Source organism: Leptidea sinapis, chromosome 22, assembly GCF_905404315.1.
Source record: "Leptidea sinapis chromosome 22, ilLepSina1.1, whole genome shotgun sequence".
Classification (NCBI taxonomy): Eukaryota; Metazoa; Arthropoda; class Insecta; order Lepidoptera; family Pieridae; genus Leptidea; species Leptidea sinapis.
The window spans coordinates 9,752,895-9,778,841 of record NC_066286.1 but is presented as its reverse complement, the minus strand read 5'-3'; the positions used below and the strand labels follow the sequence as shown (position 1 = coordinate 9,778,841).

Here is a 25,947-nt window from a genome sequence, read left to right as displayed (position 1 = left end):
TCCTCATTTCTGATTCGATCTCGTAGGGAAACTCCGAGCAAAACCCTCTCCATTACCCACTGAGCATCAATGAGCTTCCTCATAAGGCCCATAGTTAGCAATCACCTCTGCGTTCCCTAAAACACCCCAAATATGAAAACATTATTTTACTATAACCTACCAAAATTGAGTCGAATACTATTATTCTACGAAAACCGACTTCAAATCCATACCGGGCTGAATATGGTAAAAGCCTTTCCATTAGCCAATCAGATAATCTGACTTCACACCAATGCTCTCTAAATGTAACAGTCTCAATCTAAATGTATGGGAGTGTTTAATATCAAAATTTAAGATACTTTTTGTGTGATATTTAAAAAGTTATTGATTTCAATTTACCGATTATTTAACGGTTTTTGGATATCACGATTTAAGAGCGATTTTTTATGTTATTTCTTTTGTATTTGTACAAAACTACTTACTTATACGTTTCAAAATAAAAAAAAATCTTTCTTTCGCACTAGGTCCGATCCGTACCCGTGAAAACACGGTCCGAGTTAGTCGTAGAACTATTTCTATCCGTTGACGGGAAGGCAAAAGGCATAAAAGGCATATATTTTCTCAAAATTGATTCCTTTAGAGTTCTTTTTGATGTAATTTCTAATATACTAGTTACTACTACCGCTTCGGAAACAAATGGCACTCTGAGAGAGAAGAAGCGGCGCAAGAAACTCTCCCAGCATTCTTTTTTTGCGCTCTTTTCAATAAAAATATACAATATTGTACAGTCATTTCTATCGCTATAAAATAATCACAATCTAGTCCCAGGCTGTCCGATCATTTAGATATTCAGCAGTGGAGTAATAGGATTTACGACAGAGCCATTTTTTTTATAAAACATTTAAATTTATTTATTGATAATGCCTGAACAGTGGCTGAGACTTTATTATAGAAGTGCATACATTTACCCTTAAAGCTATTATGTATTTTATGAAGCCTACTAGAATTAGTTACAAGCAATCCCTTATTTCTAGTGTTATAATAATGAAAATCACTATTAAGAGCAAAGAAATCGGATGCCGGATCTAGTGCGTAAACTACCATAGACTACTACTCTAAAGATTTTTCGTATTTGTAATAATTAGAGCGCATTCGCACTACGTCCGATCACAGTCCGATCCGTACCCGAAAAGCACGGTCCGAAGTAATTGTTCCACGGTTGACGGAAAAAAATCAGATGACGGAAGCCGTCTTTTCGCGGATACGGATCAGATTGTGATCAGACGTAGTGCAAAAGCGCTCTTACGGTGTAATCGCCTGGTTTCAATTGTCGCAATGAAAACCATAGACTTGCTTACAACTTACATCATTTAAAAATTATGATAGCTGTGAAATCGTTGAAAATAATTGAGCTTAGAACGAACCTTTATTCTGAGCACAAAGTTATAATAATAATTATATTGACACACTTTTTACACAAAGTATCTTGCCCCAAGTTAAGCATCTATAGCCTGTGTTATGGGTTACAAGACAATGATATATTTAATACAATATACTTACTTAAACATACCTAAATTCATATAAACATACATAAATACATATAAACATCCATGACTCGGAAACAAACATCCATATTCATCATATAAATGCTTGCACCTACCGGGATTCGAACCCGGGACCTCTTAATAGAATAGGTATCTCTTTAAACTGTTCTGTGATTCTCAGCAATGCACGCACACCAACATACAAACCTTTGTCAAACAAACTGCATGAGTAACACGCAGCTTGCCACGCACACTAAACTAATATTCCTGGCCTGTTTTTATCAGCTGTCTAACAGCAACAGACTCTATCTAGACGTATAAACTATCTAAGACTTACAATATAATAGTGTTTAGAAAAACACATCGTGCAACAGGAAAGAAAATCTCTAACAGAGATACAGGAATATAGAAAGAGAATATGTTGTCACTGTAGCCTATTTTGATTGACAAGTCGTAAAAAGTCAGAGACGCTAGGCATTCACTCCTTAGTATTTTGAAAGCACACATTGACAAATTATAATTGTTTTCACATTATCGGGCTGTCAGGTAGAATATACGCTAGTATTTTCTAAGTCGAAAGCTATCATTCAGATGGTGGTTACTTCGGTGTTATTTAAGCTTATGACGATTGTTGTATCGTATTTTATATTTATATTTTGAGTGGTAGAATTGATAAGCTTTTAGCCTAGAACATAATTATACAGATGAGAAAAATATTCCTTCGATATATTTCTTACATAGTTTGTGGAGCTCCTTTATTCCAATTAAAACATATTCGCCTAAAATAATATCCTTCAAAAAATCTTCAATTATTATTAAAAATTAATTGCGACACACATTGAAAAAAATATACGTCATAAACTCGTATTAAGGTGGATTAATGAAGATGTGTAAAGTCACAGGCCAAAAATAGTCAAAAGAAACTCTGCAACATTTTGGGCAAAAACTAGAGCTAATAAAAGCCTTAACATTTAGCGCGCAGGGGTTAATGGTACTTCAGCAAGCAATCCTGTACCGACGAGAGGTCTACTTACACGTAAACAAACGGTCCAAGTTATAAGCGTTCAATTAATATTTTAAAAATATGATTACCATGCGTGTTGCCATTTTCTTTTATAATTCATTAAGTATTAAACTTTAAATTTAAATAATATTAAAAGTATTCCAACGACACGGTAAAACTCGAATGCGTTTATGTATGTACAAGAATTTTGATATATATACTAAATAAATGCCCACATTATAATACATTTATAACTCTTTTTTATGAGACGTCAACCGGGTATTTTTGTTGCAGCACCATATCTATACTTAAATAAATATTTATATATATTGTGAAATATAATACAAGCTGTAAGTGCTTTTTTGATATAACGAATGTCAATGACTGTTTTGCTAATTCTTTAAAAAAACTTTCTGATATCACTTTTTAGATTATAGCCATGACTTTGTATTATTTGCTACTGATGTTTCTCTTAGTTTAAAGTTTAAGTGAATTAATTTAACAGCCCTGTTATTTTAAACAATCGATAAGCTTGATCATGATTTCACAAACATCATTTGCGCGAATTATCAAACAAACGACGTACTCTTTTAACTTGTACCACCCACAACAGTGTTCTCAACAAAATGGTCTCTGCTTGTCATACGTCGCAGCTCCCACTATCCTACGCCTTTCTTGTGTAACGTTTTATTGCCTTGTTTGCGGATTTTGTCTATCTCTATACAGTACTAACGACTGCCCGCGACTTTGTTTAGTTTTTTACCTACCTGCCCTCTATCGTGGCGTTTAAGGACTATGCAGTTGATAAAGAAATGTATGTTATGTGTAACTAAAATTATAATTACTTCTCTATTTTTCATTATGTGGTTTACTGACAGGTTATATGTGGTCGCATCAATATTTAGAGCTTCATTTTTGTTTTATTTTATATACATAAATAGTTTTCTTAATTTGTGATATACCTACTTTAAGCAATTAAACATTCTATATATTATTTTGTTGCAGGTAAATAGCAGAGATGTTACAGGTGGTTGAGAAGTATTATAGTTTTATATCTCTTCTAATATAAGCTGTTTTTTGTTTGGTTCTACAATTAGTATTTTTTCATACCTATGTAGGCCAATTTCTAATGGCTATCAAGCATAGGTCATACCACAAAATAAAGAGGCAATAAGTACAGAACATTAACTTTGTCCATCATCAGCATCGTTTCAGCTGAGAGACGTCCATTGTTGGACCAAGGCCTCCCCAAACTTCTCCACGACGATCGGTTTTGTCCTCGTCCTCGTCGTTATAGCGTCCGGGCTGCATTTATACTATAGGAGTTATTAATTATCTGTGTCAATGTTACGTAGAGCGACCGTTAGAGGCGCCGATGGCAGAGTTTTAGCGTCGCTTCGCCGGGCGGTGAGAAATCCCCGCGCTCGCGCTGTTTTATAAGGTGTTTAGATGTTTGTAGTAATTACTAACATTAAGTTTTAGTGAACCCCAACGGCATTTACCCGTGGTTTACTTTTTGATACCGTTTGCCTTTTTCTTAATCATAAGCCACAAAAGGTATGTTATGGTAATCATATTTTATTAAACACGGGTAAAACGGCAGGCCAGACACAGCTAATAACTTTATAATAATTGTTAATGAAGTAATTCGTAATCTCAAGCACTCGACCTTGAACGTCCAAATATTCACATCATTTAAATATATTCACAATGATTTTCGGTCTCTATGTTATTTTAAGTGATAAGGTTCCAGAATAAAAAATGCTTAACAAATCTTTTATTTAAGCCGCGCGGATTAAATTGGTAGCGTTCAATTCATTGTAAAAGATTCCGAACGCAGAATTCCAATTTGACACATAAACGAATCGATATATCCGAACTCGAACTGAGCTGCTGGGCTGTTACATGTCTGTCTTAGTTTGATAAATGTCATTATAGTTATATAATTTAAATATTAATATTGTTACTGTTTTTTAATCAATTTTAATAATCATTATCATGAGTTATGTAATTTGAAACAAAATTGTAAGTAGAGGCATTTAGTAAGTATTGCATAATATGTAGATGAACTTGAATTGTTTTGTTATTCGGTAGATTTCTCGTGGCAGGTATCGTCATGCTCGCTTAAATGCCTCTGCTTGTGGCGGCGACGTGGGGCGGGTCGTTCCCTTCCCTAAAATATGGTCGAGGGAGGCGATGGCTGGTCCATGCGTCATGCTCGTGTACGGGTGCTACTCTATTTCCTTTAAAGTTAAAGTTATTATATATTTTATTTTATGAAATGCTCACATAATGCCTCTATTTATTTACGGTATGTGTGGATTGATGCATCTACTATACTCAATAACTCTTGTGTTTATAAGTATTAATTTACTTTTTTTTTCTTTTTTTGACTTACTCGTGTAAGCCTTTCAGTTTTTGACTTTTGAGTATTTTTGTTGCGTCACTTTGCATATATTGTAATTGAAATGATTTGTAAAACAACTAAAATGTAAATCTTGACTTAAAAGAGTGGCAATGAGTTTCTTGCTACTTCTTCTCATTAGCTCAACCCTTTATGAAGTAGCGGTAAATTCAATAAGAAACAATATTTATATATTTATTTTGACATTCATAAGTGTCATTTTTGAGACCTACATGAATAAAGTGAATTTGAATTTGATATTCTCATATAATTTGTAGTGTTTAGGCTGGGCGCAAACGTTCGGATACCGGATAAAGTTTCCTGATCACGAATTACGACCGGTATTTTTGTACGGATTTTTTTACGACCGACGAATAGAGAAGCTTGTGAAAGCACACGCAAGTGTTAATAAAAAGTTAAGAGTTATAAAAAACCATTTTACATATCTGGTCCCAAGCCAAGTCCCTTACGTCTCTATTGTGGTAGTCTGCAGTATTGAAATAACATACGCATTTATATTGTTCATCCGCCATTATAAATTTTTCAGCTTCACACATTTTCTTACCTACGACGAGTATATCGAATCTAAATTTCCGTGCGTTGCGGCGCTTGAGCGAAAATGTACGCGAGAGCTGCGTTCGGGATGACGTCATTGAGTTTTTTCCGTTCTTAGGAACCGAACGCACTGAACCGAACGTTAGGTTTTTTTATCATTCGGAAATAACTAGATTAATGTGCGGCTTGTTGAATATTTTTTTGTGTAATATGAGGTTTCCGATTCTGAATTCCTGGTCAGGAAACCGGAGTACCGTTTGTAGCGAGTGGATGTCTGTAGACTCGTCGTAGGTAAAAAAAATGTGTGAAGCGGAAAATTTAATAATGGCGGTCGAACAATACCTATGGCAATTCTTTTAGTCATTTTTCAAAATTGTGCCCAGTTACGACGATTCCTCTTCTTCTTGTTTAGCGCCAGTAATAGTAATCAATTCGTCTTCGTCGTCCATGATAGTACTTGCGTGTGCTTTCACAAGCGTTTCTATTCGTACTGGTCGTAAAAAAATCCGAACAAAAAAACCGGACGTTTGCGCTAGTCTCACGTAATTCCGAATCAGGAATCCTAATCCGGTTTCCGAACGTTTACGCCCAGCCTTAGTACGAACACGTTCGGAAATTTCTATTCAGTATCGCTCTTGCACCGTGCCGAGTCGACGTATTTCACGATGTGCGATACCGAAACGCTAATTCTAGCGATTGAAAAAGTCCCATGCTTGTGGAATATTACTCACGAAGATTACCATAACAAGGATGTAAGGGATTCGGCGTGGGAACAAGTATGTAAAGAAGTTATCAATAATTGGGAGTCTCATACTAAGACGGAGCGATTGAACAAAAGTAAGTTTATTTGATTTTTATTCATTATTCTTATATTTAGTTACATTGAAGTAGTTCTTCAACCGGCGTGAGGAAGTATTAGGCAAAGGTTTGTGGGAGGATGCTGAGATCCCGGCTGGGTTATGGGTACTACAATGGCGCCTATTTCTGCCGTAAAGCTGTAATGTGTAAACATTACTGTATTTCGGTCTAAAGCGCGCTAGTGAAATTACTGGGCAATTGAGACAACATCTTGCATCTCAAGGTGACGAGCGCATTAATTGTAGTGCCGCTCAGAATTTTTGGGTTTTTCAACAATCCAGAGCGGCACTGCATTGTAATGGGCAGGGCATATCAATTACCATCAGCTGAACGTCCTGCTCGTCTCGTCCCTTATTGTGATAAAAAAATTACTTCTTATACAATGTGGGATAGGATTAAAAAGAATGCCTCAGGATATTATAAAACTAAGCAATTTAATATAATTTTCAGTAATATCCAACGTACTTTTGAAGGTAGTTTAATTTATTAGGCTGAAATTTTGATATTAGTATTTTTATGGCCAAAATGAAGCATACAGGTCACTTAATGTCAAATTCTTACCTCCTCCCAAATCAGCAGTATATTGATCAGGTTATCACTTCAATGATTCAATTCGTGTTGTAAATTCAAGGGCTCCATAGAACACATTTAAAAGAAAACAATTGCCGCGTAAATGATTATTAAAAACAAAATATTTATTCAAGAAGACGAAAATTATACGTGTTCTATGCAGCCAAGTCTTCCGTAGCTATAAATGTTATGCTTTTAAGCAAATGAACATCACACAATGGTTGTGTAAATTTTTACCTTCTACAAGCTGTGCAATGTACCGCTGTCAGGAATTTGTGAACATTAAATTCGTTTTTCAGGTGCCGATTTAAAAAGGAAATGGACACATGTAAGAGATTATTATAGAAAGGAAATACAAAAAAATAAAAGTAATCCAAGTGCAAAAAAATCGAAAAAATACATCTATGCAGATATATTACATTTCTTATTTCCAATCTTTGATAAAAGAACATCGGAAAGAAACTCCGAAAGTGATGAATCAGATGACATTGTAAAAGATGTTAATGACAGAGAAGAAAACACCAAAGGAAGCAAAACTATTAATTCGCCATCAGCAGTAGCACCACTTCTATCTAAAACAAGCAAAAAAAGGGATATCATATATAAAATCGCAAGCTCACATGAGGAGAAGGAGAAAAGGAAAGGAGTTAAACCAAAACAAGTCTTTAGAGAAGAAGACGATGACACAAAGTTTCTTCTCAGTTTCCGAACTTACATGAGAAGAATGAATGTCAATCAAACAATTGATTTCAAAATTGGTATGCTACAGTTGGTAAAAAAAATTAATATGGAAAATGCAAACTGTTCTTCACCCAACGCTACTAATATTGACTACCAATTTAGCGATAATACATTATCTTCAGAACCAAGCCCTGATTATATTCTGCCGCATAGGGACCGGTATGAAAAACTTCCACAGTAATACTTTCGACAAAATATCTTCTGCGTAACTGAATGAGTCTAAAATAAATTATCTTAATTACCCTCTGTAGCAAACTTGCAGCACATCGGGAAAATCTCGTAAAATTTGTATATTTTTCCATCAACCATCCTCAAATTTTACCCTGACAATGAAAATGAGGTTGCAGCATGGAAAGGACAAAATTCTTAGTTCCTCAGTTTCAGGGCACCTCGACCAGAAGCATTTGAAAATTACGTTAATTTTAAGCTTTACATATATGTATGTCATATATTCATTTCAATAATTCTATTTTGAGTTGAATAATAAAGAATTTTTCTTACCTTACCGTTATTGTCAAGTTTTCTTCAATCATTATTACCAATATCATGAATTAGTACTTCCGTGCGTCTATACCATAGGTTCTCAACGTGGGCGATAACGCCCCCTTGAGACTTTTGGGGGGGCAGTAGAAGACCCAGAGAAAATTAGGGGGCATTGAGTTGGTGCAGATGGGGCGTGGGTAGATTAAAAAATATAGTCTAAACAGGCAAAAAATACACGAAAATACTCTAGAAAAAAACATATTCTAAAAGTGGGCGGTGAGCAAGATACGGTAAAGAAACTATGGTCTATACGGTGCGCAATGAATTACTTAACTTTCGGTTAATTTTACTGAGTAGTCAATTTGATTAGTGTTTAGATTTGCAAGAGCGACATCTCAAGTCAATTTCCTAATATGCAAATATTGGGGTTGAGCAAGATATCAACTGTAAGGTAGATCCTGTAGATGAGGCCACAACCTGAGAGTTGAACAAAGCATACAAGTTGTTATAAACGATAAGTCACTCGAACGGTTGGCTCAGTTGGAATGAGCGCTCGCACGGAACGCGAGAGGTCGCTAGTTCGAGTCCCGCATCATTCATAAATTTGTTTTTTCAGTTCTATTTGTGTAATTAATCCCAGAAGTGAGGGCTATCACTTAAAATACATAACAAATTGTTTAGTCAATTAAAATTATTTAAATGTTACTTTTTTCTTCATATCAGGTTTAATAACGTCCTTTAATATTGTTAATATCTCATCAGTCATACTGTATATGGATAAGTATAAATGAATACGTAATTATTACGTGTGATTTCATAAACAGTTCATGAATAGAGGACTTGTACTACAGAGCAGAGTGAATGAACCTCAAGTTGTTGGCAACTCAGTTGCATCACAGTTAACATCAATTAGCACATACATTCAGCGCTATCAATTTGGTTTTCTAGTGTTGTTATGTAACCGTTTAATAATACCCTGCTACTAGATTCTACACATACTGTTAGGGAACGGTATCCATCGATGAGACTAAATGAAGATTTAGCTAAACACATTACATTTGTAACTAAAATCTATGAACGATGCGGACTCAAACCCGCGACATCTCGGGTTGCCAACCGTGACGTATGGTTCGTAAATCTTGATACGTCTTGTTCAACTCTCAGATTGTGGTTCCATCTACAGGATCTACTTAACAGTTGATAGCCTGCTCAACCCCAGTAATTGCATATTAGGAAATTGACTTGAGATGTCGCTCTTTCAAATCTAAACAATTTGTTATTTTTAATACTCACTTCTGGGATTAATTATATCAATTAAAGTTGTGTGCTCACTTTAAAAATAACAAATTTTTTAAAGATTCAGCTGGTAACCATTTCTACCATTGATCATTAATTTCATCCTCACCATTTATTTGTGTGGCGATGTGTGACTTTACACGGTAGCTTCAGGGAGCTTTCTTCCATGTAGAGCTAAACTGTTACCCGCTAAGTTTTGCTAATAGCATGGATATGTCTTGCTATTTACTCGCGACTTACAAAATAGCTAGCCATGATTTTTCGCAACGACTGACTCCGAATTTCACCTTCAAACGACACGCCAAAACCTTGAGTATCATCCTGGCCAGCGGGATTACTTTCCCTACATTGTGGAAGGAATTTTTGCCACGAACAACGAATCTGTGGCATGTACATTGGTACTTTCAAAACAAGTGCATACATCTACCTAAAGGGCTGGTATTGTTTTTGTGTTTTATAAACATACCCCATAATAGTTTATCGTACATTTCCGTATAAAAGAAGTCCATATTATGTGAACATCTATGTATCTACTATCATATGGATTTTATGGTCCGTTTATCATTTTTTTTTTTCGATTTGAAATATTAAAATATAAATAGGTGAAAATATAATTTTTAATAGTTGCACACAAGTAAACGTATAATTTAATTTTTAACTCGTTAAATTACGTACATAGATTTCATTACATACGTTTATTATATGTTTTGACTTAGCATTAATCCCGTTATTAAAGTTCACCATACTTTTGCCGTTTTTCTTTAGCTCCTTCTCACCACATCTCCTCAATCTAATCTAATGGTCTGCTCCTCTTCGTGTTTCCTTGTGGGATCCACTCTAACACTTGACATGTTATTGCTATCCATTATCCACTCTCCAAGTGCTCAATTCACCAATATTTCATTTTTTGTATTAAGGTTAATTTAAACTCTCCATCTCTTCTGAGGAAAAGGTCACAGGCACAATAACACTAGTTAATTTGTTCGTGCCCGCAGTGCAGCGCATCTCATATTACAGCAGAGGTCATAAGTAATAGGAAAACATTACACAACCCAGACCATCGCGTCGTGGCATGGCCACACTATGCTGTTTGCATATTAAACAAGTTTAATCTACCTTTCGCTCCGTGACTTGAACACTGTTGTGGACGTGCCTTAAGGCTCGTCTTTCTCTAGGTATTTAATGTTGTATGTTTACTTTGCTAAGATAGAATAGGGGTAAACATATTTACTTGCATAATATCTCTTGTGGGTCTCTGTGTCTTTTGTCCATCCATCAAAAAGTAATTTCTTTTCTTTCTCGTCAAGTATGTGGGAGGCTCCTTTGCACCGGATGGCGGCTAGATTATGGGTACCACAACGGCGCCTATTTTTGTCGTGAAACAGTAATGTGTAGGCATTACTGTGTTTTGGTCTGTAGGACGCCGTAGATAGTGAAATTGCTGGGCAAATGCGACATGCGTTATTCTGCTCACAATAAAAATTCTCTAATAAATTTGATCTAAACCAATGAAAGAAATAAATTTGATACGCCCTGTCCATTACAATGCAGTGCTACAACTGCGCTCGTCACCTTGAGCCATAAGATGTCCCATTTGCCCAGTAATTTCATTAGCTACGGCGCCCTACAGACCGAAACACAGTAATGCTTACACTTTACTGCTTCACGGCAGAAATAGGCGCCATTGTGGTTCTCGTAACCTAGTCGGCATCCTGTGCAACGGAGCCTCCCACTGGTTCCCCCTTTCCTTTCACAGCGAGTAGAAGCCTACTTATTCAAACAAACAGTCGCAATAGTAATAAAGTCGTCTAAAATAAGTTGGTAACATATTTAAAAAAAAATCTCATTCTAAAAGTGTCTAGTGACAGCCCTAAGTGGCAAATGGGCTCCCTTCTTGTGGTTCACTACAATGATTGCGTCAGTTCGTACACATACTATTGATAAGGTCCCGGGTTCGAATCCCGGTAGGTGCAAGCATTTATATGATGAATATGGATGTTTATTTCCGAGTCAAGGATGTTTAAATGTATTTATGTATGTTTAAATAAGTATATTGTATTAAATATATCATTGTCTTGTAACCCATAACACAGGCTATATATGCTTAACTTGGGGCAAGATAATTTGTTAAAAAAGTGTATCAATATTATTATTATTATTATAAGTCCTCTTTCTGTCTCTCTGTCACACGGAAAAGCCAACACTTTCAATCTGTAAAGTTATTTTAGTAAATAAAGAAATGTTTTCTATTCTAGTACAGAATACCAAAGAGGATGTTAAAACTACGCTCACGCTACGCTACGCTAACAAATAAAAACAATGCTCGCGATAAATGAAATTTTATTTTTTATTTTCGATTAATTAATTAATCGATTTATTACACATGATGTTGTTCACTTACAAAACAGAGTTTTCCTGAAATACTGGCTATTTATAAGGTTTCAATTTGATATTGACACAGTTATGATACGGTCTGTAAATCAATTTAGAGCTTTTTTACTAACTATATTTTTTCTTTTGTTTTGTGGTGCGGTTAGGTTCAACAACACTTAAGATCTATCAATCTACATAGAAATAATCTGATAGATAGTTAACAACAGTGTTAACTATAATTACCTAAATTTAGGTTTACTTTATACCTCCAGAGAAAGTTGGAAAACTATAAATTCTAATTAGTTATTAATTTTCAACTATTATTTTAATTCGATTTCTGAACGACGGGGGACTTTCGACTGGGTGAACCGATTTTCATAATTCTTTTGACTGGTTGACAATGGCATCCATAAGAAAACCATCTAAGTCTTAATTTTGCTATAAGTATGTGCTCGACAAATTTACGAATAACTCAATATCGCACCAACCGATTTCGAAAATTCTTTTTTTATTGAAAAGGATACATACTTCAAAGATAGTTTGGTTAGGTTCAGATTATAAGTAACAAAACTCTTCAATTCTTAGGAGCAAATTAACGATACCCGGCCGAATCTCTTTTGTGCTATCCGGATATTTGAGTCACCGATTCGAGCACTCTATCGAGGGCGTATCAATAACTATCAGCTGAACGTCCTGTTCGTCTTGTCCCTAATTGTCATAAAAAAGACAGATTTATGTCAAACGCATTTGATTGTTCACAATGTTCTTTACGTGGTTTATTCCAGATAATCTTCGAAACAGCTCCACTGATTTTGGCGGGAGATTCTAAAGTGGCCTAATTTTATTTTAGAAAAGTAATGGATAATTTTATATAAATAAATCTGTGGAATATATATCGCGAAAAAACTATAAATTATTATTTTTACTTCTTAGTTCGGTTTAAGTACGCGTATAATAAAGCCTTTTCATTTCCTGGGCATGTTCACTTAATTCAAATTAGTCCTAAAAAGTTTAAGAACATACTAATTTCAAACTGTTAATCTTAGAATATAATACACAACCAACCCACGTTTAATTAATACGCTTCCGGTAACAACTGATTTACTGTTAAATTATCGTATTTTATGCTCTCGAAAATAGTAGAGGCACCTAATCTTAACACTGACATAATCTACTAAATATTACAAGGAAACTTAATTAAACAGTAGCATAAGATGTCTTGATGATTTGGGTGTCATTTTAGACGAGGAGTTGAGATTTGATAAACATATTGACAAAATAGCTCACAAAAGTTTTAAAATGCTTGGGTTTTTCTTACGTAACACCAAGGCTTTTACATCAATTCCTACGCCTATAATACTATACTATTTCCTTGTAAGATCTCAGGTTGAATACAATTCGGTAGTGTGATGCCCCTATTACAAAAATTACATCACTAGGATTGAGTCAGTTTAAAAAAAAAATATATCCAAATTGAGTTTTGTTACTAATAATTACACTATTATAAGTTACAAAGACAAATTAAAATGATTAAATATGAAAACCTTAGAATTGCGAAGAAATGCGTCACAAATTCTTTTCTTATATAAATTATTAAATAATCAATTAGACTGTCCATTACTTCTATCTAAGATTGGATTATATGTACCACCTTATCCATGTCGTATTAGTACATATCTGCCAGTACATGTACGATTCTTCAGAAACAATTATGGCTCAAATTCACCTATCCAACTTATCTCAAAATTATATAACAGTAAATTCCATAGTAATAGTAGTATAGATATAAATTTTAATACATTTGGCAATTTTAAAAAATACGCTTTTGAACCCTTATAATTTGGATGTTTAAAATTATAGTTTTTAGTAATAGTAAACATACATATTGTAGTAATATTACTTAACTTACATTAATAAATGAAGGCAACGCTGTGCATACCTATAAGTTAGATATACAAATATTAAATATAAGAAATGTTACATTATAAGTAGTCATAATATTAATTGTATGTCTAGTTGGTAAGCCTTTTCTAATAAATAAATAAATATATTTTGAGTCATCTTTAGATTTGACGAGCTTTAATTAGTAAATATCCGGACGACCGAGCCTTGCTCGTATTTTTAAGAATGTACAAAACTTGAACAAAAAAAAACTAATATGGATCTAAAAACTAATCGAATCGGGGTCTTCTGCTTTCCGGATCACCCAATGTCCCATCTGAAATATAATAGTCATTCACCTTTGAATTCTAATGTTATTGTAGCTGTTTCTCAGTAAAACACGGATAAAGTTTTTTTTTTAATTGAAACCTAGCTAGATCAATTTATCGCCCCCGCAATCCCCTGTATACTAAATTTTATGAAAATCATTGGAGCCGTTTCAAAGATTCAGATTATATAATATACTAGCTGACCCAGCAAACTTTGTATTGCCATTATAGTTAACAACTGTAGTTAATCTACCAACTATAGGTAGCTAAAATTAAGTTTGTTTTTTTACCTCTTGAGAAAGTTAGACAGATATAAAGATTCTAATCAGTTATTCAAAGTTGATTTCTGAACGAGGTGGGACACTTCAAAGGAAAAAAAAATATTGTTTTTTTTTTAATTTTGTACATTTTCATATTTATCCACCTTTTAAACCTTCTCTTGACTTCCACAAATAATTCAAGACCAAAATTAGCCAAATCGGTACAGTCGAGGTTTAGCGAGACTAACGAACAGCAATTAATTTTTATATATGTAGATTATACAGGTTTAAAGATTTTAGTTGAGTTGATATTTAAGTTGAGTAGCATAAGTGCCCTTGATATATTTTGTGTCTTATCTGTTGGTTTGACATCAATGTCAGTTCAACACTACCGCCGCTTCGAAGATAAATGGCGATCTGAGAGAAAAGAAATGGTGAATTTTTTTGCGATCTTTTTAATAAAATATACAATATTCTACCGTCATTGTTTTTGCTATTATATAATCATAATCTTGCCCAAGTTTGTCCCATCGCTTAGATATTCTTTAAATTTAATAAGAAATGTAGAAAGGTCTAAAGGAAAGGAGAGTCTCTCAAAGAAAAATTTAAAGAAATAAATATTATAACTGTTCATTGTCAGTACATTTATGAAAATTTAATATACGTTCACAAAAATCGTCACCTTTTTGCACTTAATAGTGATTTTCATTATTATATCACTAGAAATAAGGGATTGCTTGTAACTAATTCTAGTAGGCTTCATAAGATACATAATAGCTTTAAGGGTAAATGTATACACTTCTATAATAAAGTCCCAGACACTGTTCAGGCATTATCTATAAATAAATTTAAATGTTTTATAAAAAAATGGCTCTGTCGTAAATCCTATTACTCCACTGCTGAATATCTAAATGATCGTACAGCCTGGGACTAGATTGGGATTATTATATAGCGATAGAAATGATTGTACAATATAGTACGATCATTTCTATCGCTATTCTATCGTTATTGAAAAGAGCGCAAAGAAAGAATGCTGGGAGAGTTTCTTGCGCCGCTTCTTCTCTCTCAGAGCGCCATTTGTTTCCGAAGCGGTATTAGTATCTAGTAGTTATTAGAAATGACATCAAAAAGAATTGTAGAGGAATCAATTTTGAGAAAGTAATTAAATAAATGCTTTTTGCCAAAAAGAAAAAATATTATTTTTGACATTCATAAGTGTCAGTTCTGTGACCTACATGAATAAAGTGATTTTGAATTTGAAAATTTGAATTTGAAGAGCCTTAATTAGTAATATAAGTTGAGTAGCATAAGATTTCACGATGTCTTATCTTTTTTAAAAGGCAAAAAAGCCTTTTTTTTCTCAAAATTGATACCTTTAGACTTGTTTTGGATATCAGTTGAAACATTACCGCCGCTCCGAAAATAATGGCGATCTGAGAGAGAAGAAATGGCGCAAGAAACTCTTGCAGCATTATTTTGCGCTCTTTTTAATAAAATAAACAATATTACCTACTGTCATTGTTACTGCTATAAAATGATCGTAATGTTACTGGGACTAGCCAGGCTGTCCGATCGCTTAGATATTCTTTAGATTTCACGAGCTGTTAGTGGCGTCGGTCTGACTACATTCTACTGAGTATCTATGTTTTTTTGTTCAAGTCAATTATGACCGAGAAACAGGAATTCCACAAAAACCACAAAGACCAGGCTCATGAAAAAGATTGACGGTTTAGAAATATGTTTCTGAAGAGGGATGTTTGGAGTATTGAGGGTCAAAATAGGACATGACGTATCGAGGCGGAACAGGCACAGAGCGTCTTGCACCAGTGGCTCCTTTGCACAGGATGCCGGCTAGATTATTGGTACCACAACGGCGCCTATTTCTACCGTGAAACAATAATGTGTAAACATTATCGTGTTTCTGTCTGGAGGGCGCCGTAGCTAGTAAAATTACTGGGTTAAATGAGACTTAACATCTTATGTCTCAAGGTGACGAGCGCAGATGTAGTGCCAGAGCATTGTAATGGGCAGGGCGTACCAATTACCATCAGCTGAACGTCCAACTAGTCTAGTTCCTTCGTCTTTTCGTCTTGTCCCTTATTTTCATAAAAATAAAATGAATTGTCGTCCAGAGTAAAGTAGAAGGTTTTGGACCTCGCGGACACTCATCCACCCGTATCCCGCCCATATATGAGAGGTGGTATCTCAGTATTACCATATTTCAACACCTCGCCTCATCACCATAGGAAAGAAAGAAAAATCATTTAATCATGTAGTTCAAAATGTCACGTATATAAATGTTAAGGAATTTACCAACACTTAGGAAATTGTTGAGCTTTAAATCTAAAATTTCAATGTATGCCCTTTTAATTTTGCACGAGCTGTATAATATAATAAGATAGCGGTCCTAGAAATGAAATTTTCGTTATGTGTCGTTATTTAAAACACCATGGGAAGTTTATTTTCAGTATTTTGGTGCCTATTTCTGCCGTGAAACAGTAATGTGTAAACATTATTGTGTTTCGGTCTGAAGGGCGCCGTAGTTAGTGAAATTACTGGGCAAATGAGACTTAACATTATGTCTCAAGGTGACGAGCGCAATTGTAGTGCCGCTCAGAAGTTTTTCCGAAGTTTTTTCAAGAATTCTGAGCGGCACTCCATTGTAATTTGCAGGGCGTATTAATTACCATCAGTAGAACGTTCTGCTCGTCTCGTGCCTTATTTTCATTAAAAAAAATATATGCATCAAAAGTATGCTCAAAACCAAGTCTATTGGTAAAAAAGTGTAGTCAACATAATCTGTTTTCACCCTAATTCCGTTAATTTTCGTTTTTTATTCCACTTAGTGTGTAAATAATTCCAAGTTCAAATGTAGACGACATGTGTCCTGCCCTTGTCTGGTCGTTGTCGTCCGGGAGTCATTCGCATCGGTGCAATGTCATGACACTTTACATAAGCTACAAGCGAAAAGTAACCTTAATACATGATTTCAAGGCATATTTTAAAACAACATTAACATTTGTAGTTACGGCGTTGTTGAATTGGAAAGCCGGGAGATGTATGCGAATGTGATCGTTAGACCTCACTTAATTAGGATCGGAATTCTATAAATTCCACCTATCAACAAAGGGCATTATCCAGACTTCATCGGCTGATGCATTATAATTATTACAAAAACGCTAATTTAGACCCTATTCTTTACAATAAAAGATTCGAAATTCAATTAAACTAATACAGTAGTTACATCTTTTCGGCTTGCATATCTCATTCAATGGCGATGTTCATTGCTTCTAATAAAGCGTAACACGGGATTTTGATTATAGAAAATCGATTCTTATGCAGTTAAATTTAAGGTATATTTTAAAGTGGGTTAAAAGAAGGTCGAGTTGGAAATGGTGCATCGACATTATAATTTTAGCGCTGTACTGTGGTTTTGTTGTGGTAGGGTCGTGATATGTTTTTATTTTCGTGCATATTTCAGCATTGCTGTCCGAGCTAATCTGACGGGATCGTTCTAACGTTGCTAAACTTGTACTTACTCAGAGTAATTAGCTAGTGTACGTCCGTGGCTTTGTCCCTCTGAAATTTTTTAAGCTATTGCATAGCTTCTATCGCGGGCCTTGAGCGTGGAGACCGAATCCAGAAATTCCGTAACGAAAATAACCTAACACTTACTTACTAGATGTATATAGATATTTCGGCACGGTCATTACAGTTGCCGTGGAACAGCGGTTATCACGTATGCTTTTTCTGCAGAAGGTCCCAGGTTCGAGCCCGGGGTACAAATTGATTTTTTTTTAATTTCTTTATTTTTTTATCACGTTTTTTTTTTAATTTTTATTATTATGACAAGCATTTTTATTTAGTTTACCTGTACCGTTGTGTGTCTGTAATCAAATCTTGCAAGTTAAATTTTACTCACTTCCCGTTTGCTTTTATTAAAATTAATTTTATAAAAAAAAATACCTCATAAATAAAATAAATAAATAATTATAATTGCATAAGTTAATAAAAAATGCTATGCAATAGCTTTACCGCGGCAGTTCCCGAGTGCCACACGTCTTTTTGTTTTTAATTTCCGTACCATTTTTTTGTTTTTTAAAATAATATATATTTTTTTATGAAAGGTGCCGCAATAGTTAGAACCGTTGACTCTTCGCTGCTATTTAAAATATCAATACAAGTATAAGATTAGCTGGAAAATATGAAAGTGATATTGAAAGAAGAGTGAAAGCAGGAAATGTGGTGAATGGAGCTTTGCACTCCTTTATGAGCAGTCGGAAGGTGTCTAACAAGGCTCGTTTGGGTGTGATTTGGTTCCGATACTCATGTTCGGTATTGAAAGTTGGGTATGGCAGAAGAAACATGAAAAAATAAAAGCAGTTGAGATGAGATCGTTAAGAAATATGTTAGTAGTTAAACTGAGTGACAGTATAAGAAATAGTAAGATAAGAAAACGCTGTAGTCTGAAAAAAGATGTAGTGACAAAAATTGAGAAAGGTATGCTGAGATGGTTTGGCCATGTCGAGAGAATGAATGAAGAACGATTGATGAAAAAAGTGTATAAGGCGAGTGTGAATGAAAGTGTTGGAAGGGATAGACCTAGGCGGACGTTTCGAGACAAATAAGGGACGTCTTGAAAAAAGGCCAGGTCAAGAGTACCCTAAACCGAAGAGGATGAATGAAGGGGATAATGAAAGTGGACACAATAAATATGTAAGGATCGTAGCAAGCGGAAAGATGTGGTCTCTGCCTACCCCTACGAAAAAGAGGCGTGATAACGTGTATATATGTGTGTAGTATTAGCTAGGTATTAATTTGTACGAGAGAGATATTTAATTCTGTAAACAACATTTAAAAACGATCAATCACGGTCTAGACGGAATGAATCGAAAGAATACAATTCCGAACTGCATTTACTTTGAATTGTTAAAGTTTTGCGAAAAAACTCATTTAAATTGAACTGAAGTTTAAGTTGAACAATGACGTAGAAAACTTTATCAATAAGTTCATTTTTCTCTTAAATTTCTTGCGTCATAAGTTTGTTATCAACAGTTCAGTGTAAGACTCTCAAACTGTTATCAATAATATTCATTGCAAAAACAATACCAATGCCTTTGCAAACAATTTGAACACAAATTAAATTTTCGAGTGACGTCACGTTCATAAATCCTGTTAAATGTTATGTTTTCTCAAATATTGGGGTTGAGCCGATTATCAACTGTAAAGTGGATCCTGTAGATGAAGCCACAACCTGAGTGTTAAACAAAGCAACGAGCAAGATTTATCAACGATACGTCACGCAAACGCTTGGCTCAGTTGGAAGAGCGCTCGCACGGAACGCGAGAGGTCGCGGGTTCGAGTCTCGCATTGTTCATAAATTTTGTTTTCAAATTTTATTTGTGTATTAATCCCAGAAGTGAGGGTTATCACTTTAAAAAAATAACAAATTGTCTACATTCTCGTTTAAGACATGTAAACGCAGTTTTCGTGAACAGGATCAAATGTAGCTCCCAGTTAATCGCTTGCAATTCGATGGTTAGCATTAAGATGCGTTTAGCCTATAACTTCGTATATGTTGCGTTTGTAAAATGCGAATTGAATCTTTAATCTCGTTTAAACGCTTAAACTTATTTCAAAGTGCTCTAATCGCGTCCTACTTCACAATAGTGAAATCAGCTCTTAATCATTATTACATTATATTGTGTCATTTTAATAATTAAATTCCAGCAAAGTCAAGTCTAGTTACCCTGTTATATGTTGAGCAAATGTAGCACCATATTATCATATTGAAACACAAAATGTCAAATGTCAGCATACGGAAAATATCTTGTGTAAACCTCATTGTTTCCAAACCCTTTTCACGTGAAGTCCACAGATAATCAAGACGTGTTATTTTAAGGCGGCAACTTGACTATGTGACCGAAAATAAAATCTAAACGAAACTACAATCACCATATTTTTTATGGTTTTTAGAGGCTTGGTGTTTTACTATGTTCCTTTCGGATTAATTGGTCTTCTAGTGGGAGGTTCCTTTCAAATTCAAATATTTTTATTCAAAATCACATCCGATATTATTTAATAAAGGTCAAAAACTACCACTCATTCAAAAAAGCATGCCTCATACTTGAGAATAACGGGCGCAACAAACTCAGCGTGTTTTTTTTTCATAAAATATATTGTTTCGATGTGATATCGTACAATTAAACTTTTTATTAATAGCCTGAGGATGGTCGCCGCATTCCTAACCTGTGGTATCGTTAACCCTTTGCCCTAAATACTTGATGAGAAAAACAACGACAAATTTGCGGCAAGGAGTAGTGTAACATCAATATTTGCTTATTGATTTGAAGATTGACTTTGGAAGAAGTAATTTTAAACTTGGAGTAACTATATATTGTGTTTATTAATAAGACAGATAAGGTATAAATTCTTCATTTCTCATACTCGGAAAGTAATGTTGTTTTAATATGATTATTGGGTAGAAAATGCTGCTTCCCTCCACAGAGAGGGAAAAACTCATACAAATTACTTCCCACCTAAGGGCCGGAATGAACTTTAAAAATAGAACTGCTGTGAAGAGTTTTATGCAAAAGAAAAACTATTAAAAAAATGCTGCAGCCATGTGACTTTCTAAACAGCCAGTGTGAACTTAGCGCAAACTTCGTTGAGCGGAATAAACCGCAACAATTACGCAGTAAGTTCCATATTTGAAATTTAAAAAGTCGACATAAATTGGCGGGATACTAATCTGTGCTTAGATAAACAACTAGTTTTATTTTACTCATATTCGAAATGAAAAGTAGAGTGTTTAACACGGGTAAAAAAATCAATTCCTACTCGGACTAGACGCTAGAGTCTAAATACCTCGGAAATTGATTCTTCGACCCTCGGTTAACAATCTACTATTACATGTAATCTCCTTTATAATATTATAATAAATAATATTTAGTTTCACAATAAGTAACTTCATAAACACCTTAGTATTCACTTTACTTAGCAGTCCCTCCATTTAATGACTACCAGATAAAATCTATCGCGTAACTTGACTACTCTGTGATGAGTAGAAAAATCTCAATTCCTTTCCTTGAAGAGGATCATTTTTTAAAGGAGTTACGATTCCTTACTGAATGTTTAGTCATATTATATGTACATTGTCAGTACATTTATGAAAATTTAATATACTATCACAAAAATCGTCACCTTTTTGCTCTTAATAGTGATTTTCATTATTATAACACTAGAAGTAAGGGATTGCTTGTAACTAATCCTACTCGTAGTAGGCTTCATGAGATACATAATAGCTTTAAGGGTAAATGTATACACTTTTAAGTCCCAGCCACTGTTCAGGCATTATCTATAAATATATTTAAATGTTTTAAATAAAAATGGCTCTGTCGTAAATTCTATTACTCTACAGCTATCTAAGTAATCGGACAGCCTGGGACTAGATTATGATTATTTTATAGCGATAGAAATGACTGTACAATATTGTATGTTTTTATTGCATGGAGCGCAAAAAAATAATGCTGGGAGAGTTTCTTGCGCCGCTTCTTCTCTTTCAGAGCGCCATTTGTTTCCGAAGCGGTAATAGTATCTAGTATATTAGAAATGACATCAAAAAGAATTCTAAAGGAATCAATTTTGAGAAAATAAATGCCTTTACAGTAAAAAAAACAAATGGTGGACGTCTTTTGTTTCGCAACTAAATACGTCAAAGTGGTTCTGGAATCCTCTTTATTGTTTTGTGGTTAATGCGGTAGCTCATGCATGGCAGTCACCAACTTTCAGGATAAACTCTAACCTGTAAAAAAGACTTTCTCGTTTTACCTGATAAGCTTCATCAGATGGCTTCGCCCTGTTGTTATACAAAGTCTTTTAAACCCAAATTTAGTTATATTGCTTCCTCTATGGAGCGCGTGTTAGAGCATTTATTAGAGAATTTATTCTTTGCTACTTACTCTGATGAAGTTACTATTGGGTTTTCTTTGCCTTGTCTGGGCTTCCTGTCTCTTCTGTATATGAAGAGATTCTCTCGAAAACTTAGATTTCTTGCTTCTCTCCCTCTCTCAGCGAATTCTTACCACTTGGTCGAGTATCTTGTCCATGTCAACATCTATTATGTTTTCCACGCTAGGATTACAAGGGATTAGACGAGCAGGACGTTCAGCTGATAGTTATTGATACGATCTGCTCATTACAATGATGTGCCACTCAGAATTCATGAAAAACCCAAAAATTCTGATCGGCAACACAACAGCGCTCACCTTGAGACATAAGATGTCAAGTCTCATTTGCCCAGTAATTTCACTAGCTACAGCGCCCTTTAGACCGAAACACAATAATGCAAACACATGACTGCTTCACGGCAGAAATAAGCGCCGTTGTGGTACCTACCCATAATCTAGGCACATCCTATGCAAAGGAGCCTCCCACTGCAAAAAGTCTTGTAGTCTTGTCCAGTTTTATCAATCACTGACAGGTCTCCAAATATACGTTTTTGTCGTAATAGTTATTTACATATTGCTGACTTGTAATCTCGTAATAAATTAACGTTATTCCGAAAACCTCGTTATCTCCGAACAACACACGGCAGCTTATCGTGAAATTACAAGAGATATTTACGTTCACTGTATAAAGAAATAATTTACGCTGCAAATCTTATTTGTGTGGTACAAGCTATCGGAGCGAGCATATGATATATTCATAAAACTAGCTGACCCGACAGACGTTGTTCTGTTCAAAATAAAAAAAACTCTTGCGGATGGAATTTTGGAAAATCCGTTCTTAGCTGACCTCTACTCGGTAAAAAGAATATTCCTACCAAATTTCAAGTTTTTAGCTCTAATGGTTCCAGAGATATCGTGATGAGTGACTATATACGTGGAAATATCTTATATATATATATATTAATTAAAATAGACATTTTATCCACTTTTTTGAATAATACATATACAATACATCATCAGCTCTATAAATAGGACAGGTAATGCCTTCCGTATTTTCGCAATATCAAAAGGAATGCATTGGTAATTATATCAATTAAATGAATGAATTTTAGTCGTATAATTTTTTGCTAAAATACACTTTTAAAGATGTATCGATTCACGACACGCAACTTACGATATTTTCACTGTGTTTGTACCAAATAGTGTGGCCAAAAGATTCCAAAGATCTAACCCTTATGATAAGAAACTCTTAGTGCTAGTTCCCTCACTATACAATATAGAATGTGAGGTGCCAAGCAGACATATTATGTTTGCTTACCATTCAACGGTAGCAGATATTTTTTCGTTTAATATACACAGAGTAAGACAAGCTACACGATATACCACAAAAAAGGTCATTTAACAGACAAAAATATAAAAGTAAAAATATTTAATTTTAAAACTTTATCTGTGTAAAATACGACAAGCTGTCAAAATGCGGTCAGCCGTAAAAATTATCTGTAGCAGTCGATTTAAAAATTATTTTTGTATTATCTATGATGTTTTAGTAACTATTCTATTACTAACTTTGAAGTATATTTTAGTTATAAAAAATTACTAAATTCATTAGTAATAATCGAAATGTAATCTGTAGGTAAATCTAAAAAAATCATAAAAAATGCATGTCAGCTTATGTTATAAAGAGCGGAGGAGATCACTTTCTATCAAGTGACGCTTATCCGTTTAAGAATGACATTTAAAAAATCAAAAGTGACATTCAATTTTCACTTGGGCCATACAAAGAAGTGCGCAGAAAAAAATGACGGTGTTAACGTAGACAGCCCGTTAGGTGAGATGTGATCGAGTGGCATGACTGGCGACTTACTACCACCCTTAGTAGGGATGTAAGAAGGGTGTGATGTCACTGTTAGCGATTATTTTGTTTCTTTATCTTTTGGTTTACTGGTTTAATATACTGAAGCTTGTGAGAATTTTTATTTATTCTATATCTATTCACAAATAATTTTAATAGTCACGGTTTAAAAAATATATAAAGAATTGCATTTCATTCGGTAGGAAGAAAACTTTTGGCATTCAAAATATCAGTCCATAGAGTTGGGTTAAATTAAATATATTTTGTAGAATGCAAAAATAATGCATGAATCTGCATAAATGCCATGCCATGCCATAAACTTTGTATTTATTACATTGCACATTCCGATAACATTTTAAATATTTAGATTTTTTTAATGAGAAAGGAGGACAAACGAGCGTACGGGTCACCTGGTAATAAGTGATCACCGCCGCCCACATTCTTTTGGAATAATTTATTTCGCTTCTTTCATGAGTATCTTCATCACACTCGCCGGAGTATCGTAGTACTTTTTTTTCCAATTTTTAAGGAACTTTCTCGATAGATACTAAATAATAGATACTAAATAAATATTTCTTAAGCATTCCCAAAATTAATAATTTTATTAAGGAGTTCTTTTTCGGGTGTCATTTGAAAACGCATAGATTTTACATTATTTTAAAAATAAAAAAACAACTCGCTAACACTAACGCCATACTCATCTTATACGGTCGAGTCATTAGTAAGAAAAATGTTGGCTATTTCGTACATTTCTGTATGGCAATAAGAAATTGTTTCTTTCGCGATACACGGACGGAACTATGGGGCATTAATATGTCCTATAAAAGAGGATATACGGTACTTCTCACCTTTCCTTCAAATTTATATAGGTCATACAATTCATTCATCTTGTGATACTTCTGACCGACTTGGATCATTTAACAACGTAATATCAATGGGCTAACTTAATGATACTTACATCTTATATTATTTAAAAGAGAAACTCCTGCGCATATTTAAGATCGGGAGTTTTTTTAAGCGCAGTGAGCAATTTATATTGTAGGTATTGAATGAGACTGAGCTGTCATGCTTGGTTATGTAAGGCTCGTTCAGCTCAAGTCGACTAGAGAGTAAACCAATCCCGCCTATTCATCATCAGTTAGAAGAGGTCCGCTGCTGGACAAAGGCCCCAAAGATGGGGCCTACCACCTACTGCGTCTTCCGGTACGTGGACGCCTTTCGAGGACTTTGCTGCCCGAACGGCCATCTGTCCGTCAAGCTATGTGCCCTGCCCACTGCCACTTCAGTTTCGCAATTATTTGGACTATGTAGGGAACTTTGTTTCTCCTGCGGATCTCCTTATTTCTGATTCGATCTCGCAGGGAAACTCCGAGCATAGCGTAAAACATAAACGGTTATGTTATTGTGAAATAACTTGAATTTATTCCAGTCACTCGTGTTTCTGTGAATCGTCACATGTTTATAATCACAACTATAATTAGGTCAAACAGTATGGACTTATGCAGTAGCCCCGAGGTCATTTAATAATATTATTATGTTATTGTTGTTTGCGGTTAAACAGTGACGGAAAGTTTGCGGTGTTATTTAAAATATTATGGTCTTATTTCTGCATATGAGAGGTTCGTATGTTTTGTTATGAGTAATTAAACAATCAATCAACTTGTGCTATAATTGTACGAGTATCACACGAAGTTATTAATCTTAAGCTTTATTATTTATTACATTGTATCATCATTTGTGAATTATTGTAATTTAATTATAGTAGAATACATCTAGCAATGCCCCCCGGTTTCACTCGCGTAGATACCGTGGAAGTGGAAAGTCCACTAAGTCGAAGTATAGATTTATTTTTGTTAACATAAAAGTTCTA

The 25,947-nt window shown here is 34.5% G+C and overlaps 2 protein-coding genes across 2 annotated transcripts in view; both read left to right on the top strand.

The window, feature by feature from the left end:
• The window catches only part of LOC126970799 (brain tumor protein), a 578,011-nt gene that overhangs the window by 144,386 nt on the left and 407,678 nt on the right, over nt 1-25,947 (top strand). The window lies entirely within an intron of this gene.
• On the top strand, nt 6,118-8,165 carry LOC126970871 (uncharacterized). The gene is made up of 2 exons (XM_050817020.1): nt 6,118-6,322; nt 7,213-8,165. The coding sequence occupies exons 1-2, from the start codon at nt 6,151-6,153 to the stop codon at nt 7,833-7,835; spliced, it is 795 nt and encodes a 264-aa protein (XP_050672977.1). The 5' UTR covers nt 6,118-6,150; the 3' UTR covers nt 7,836-8,165.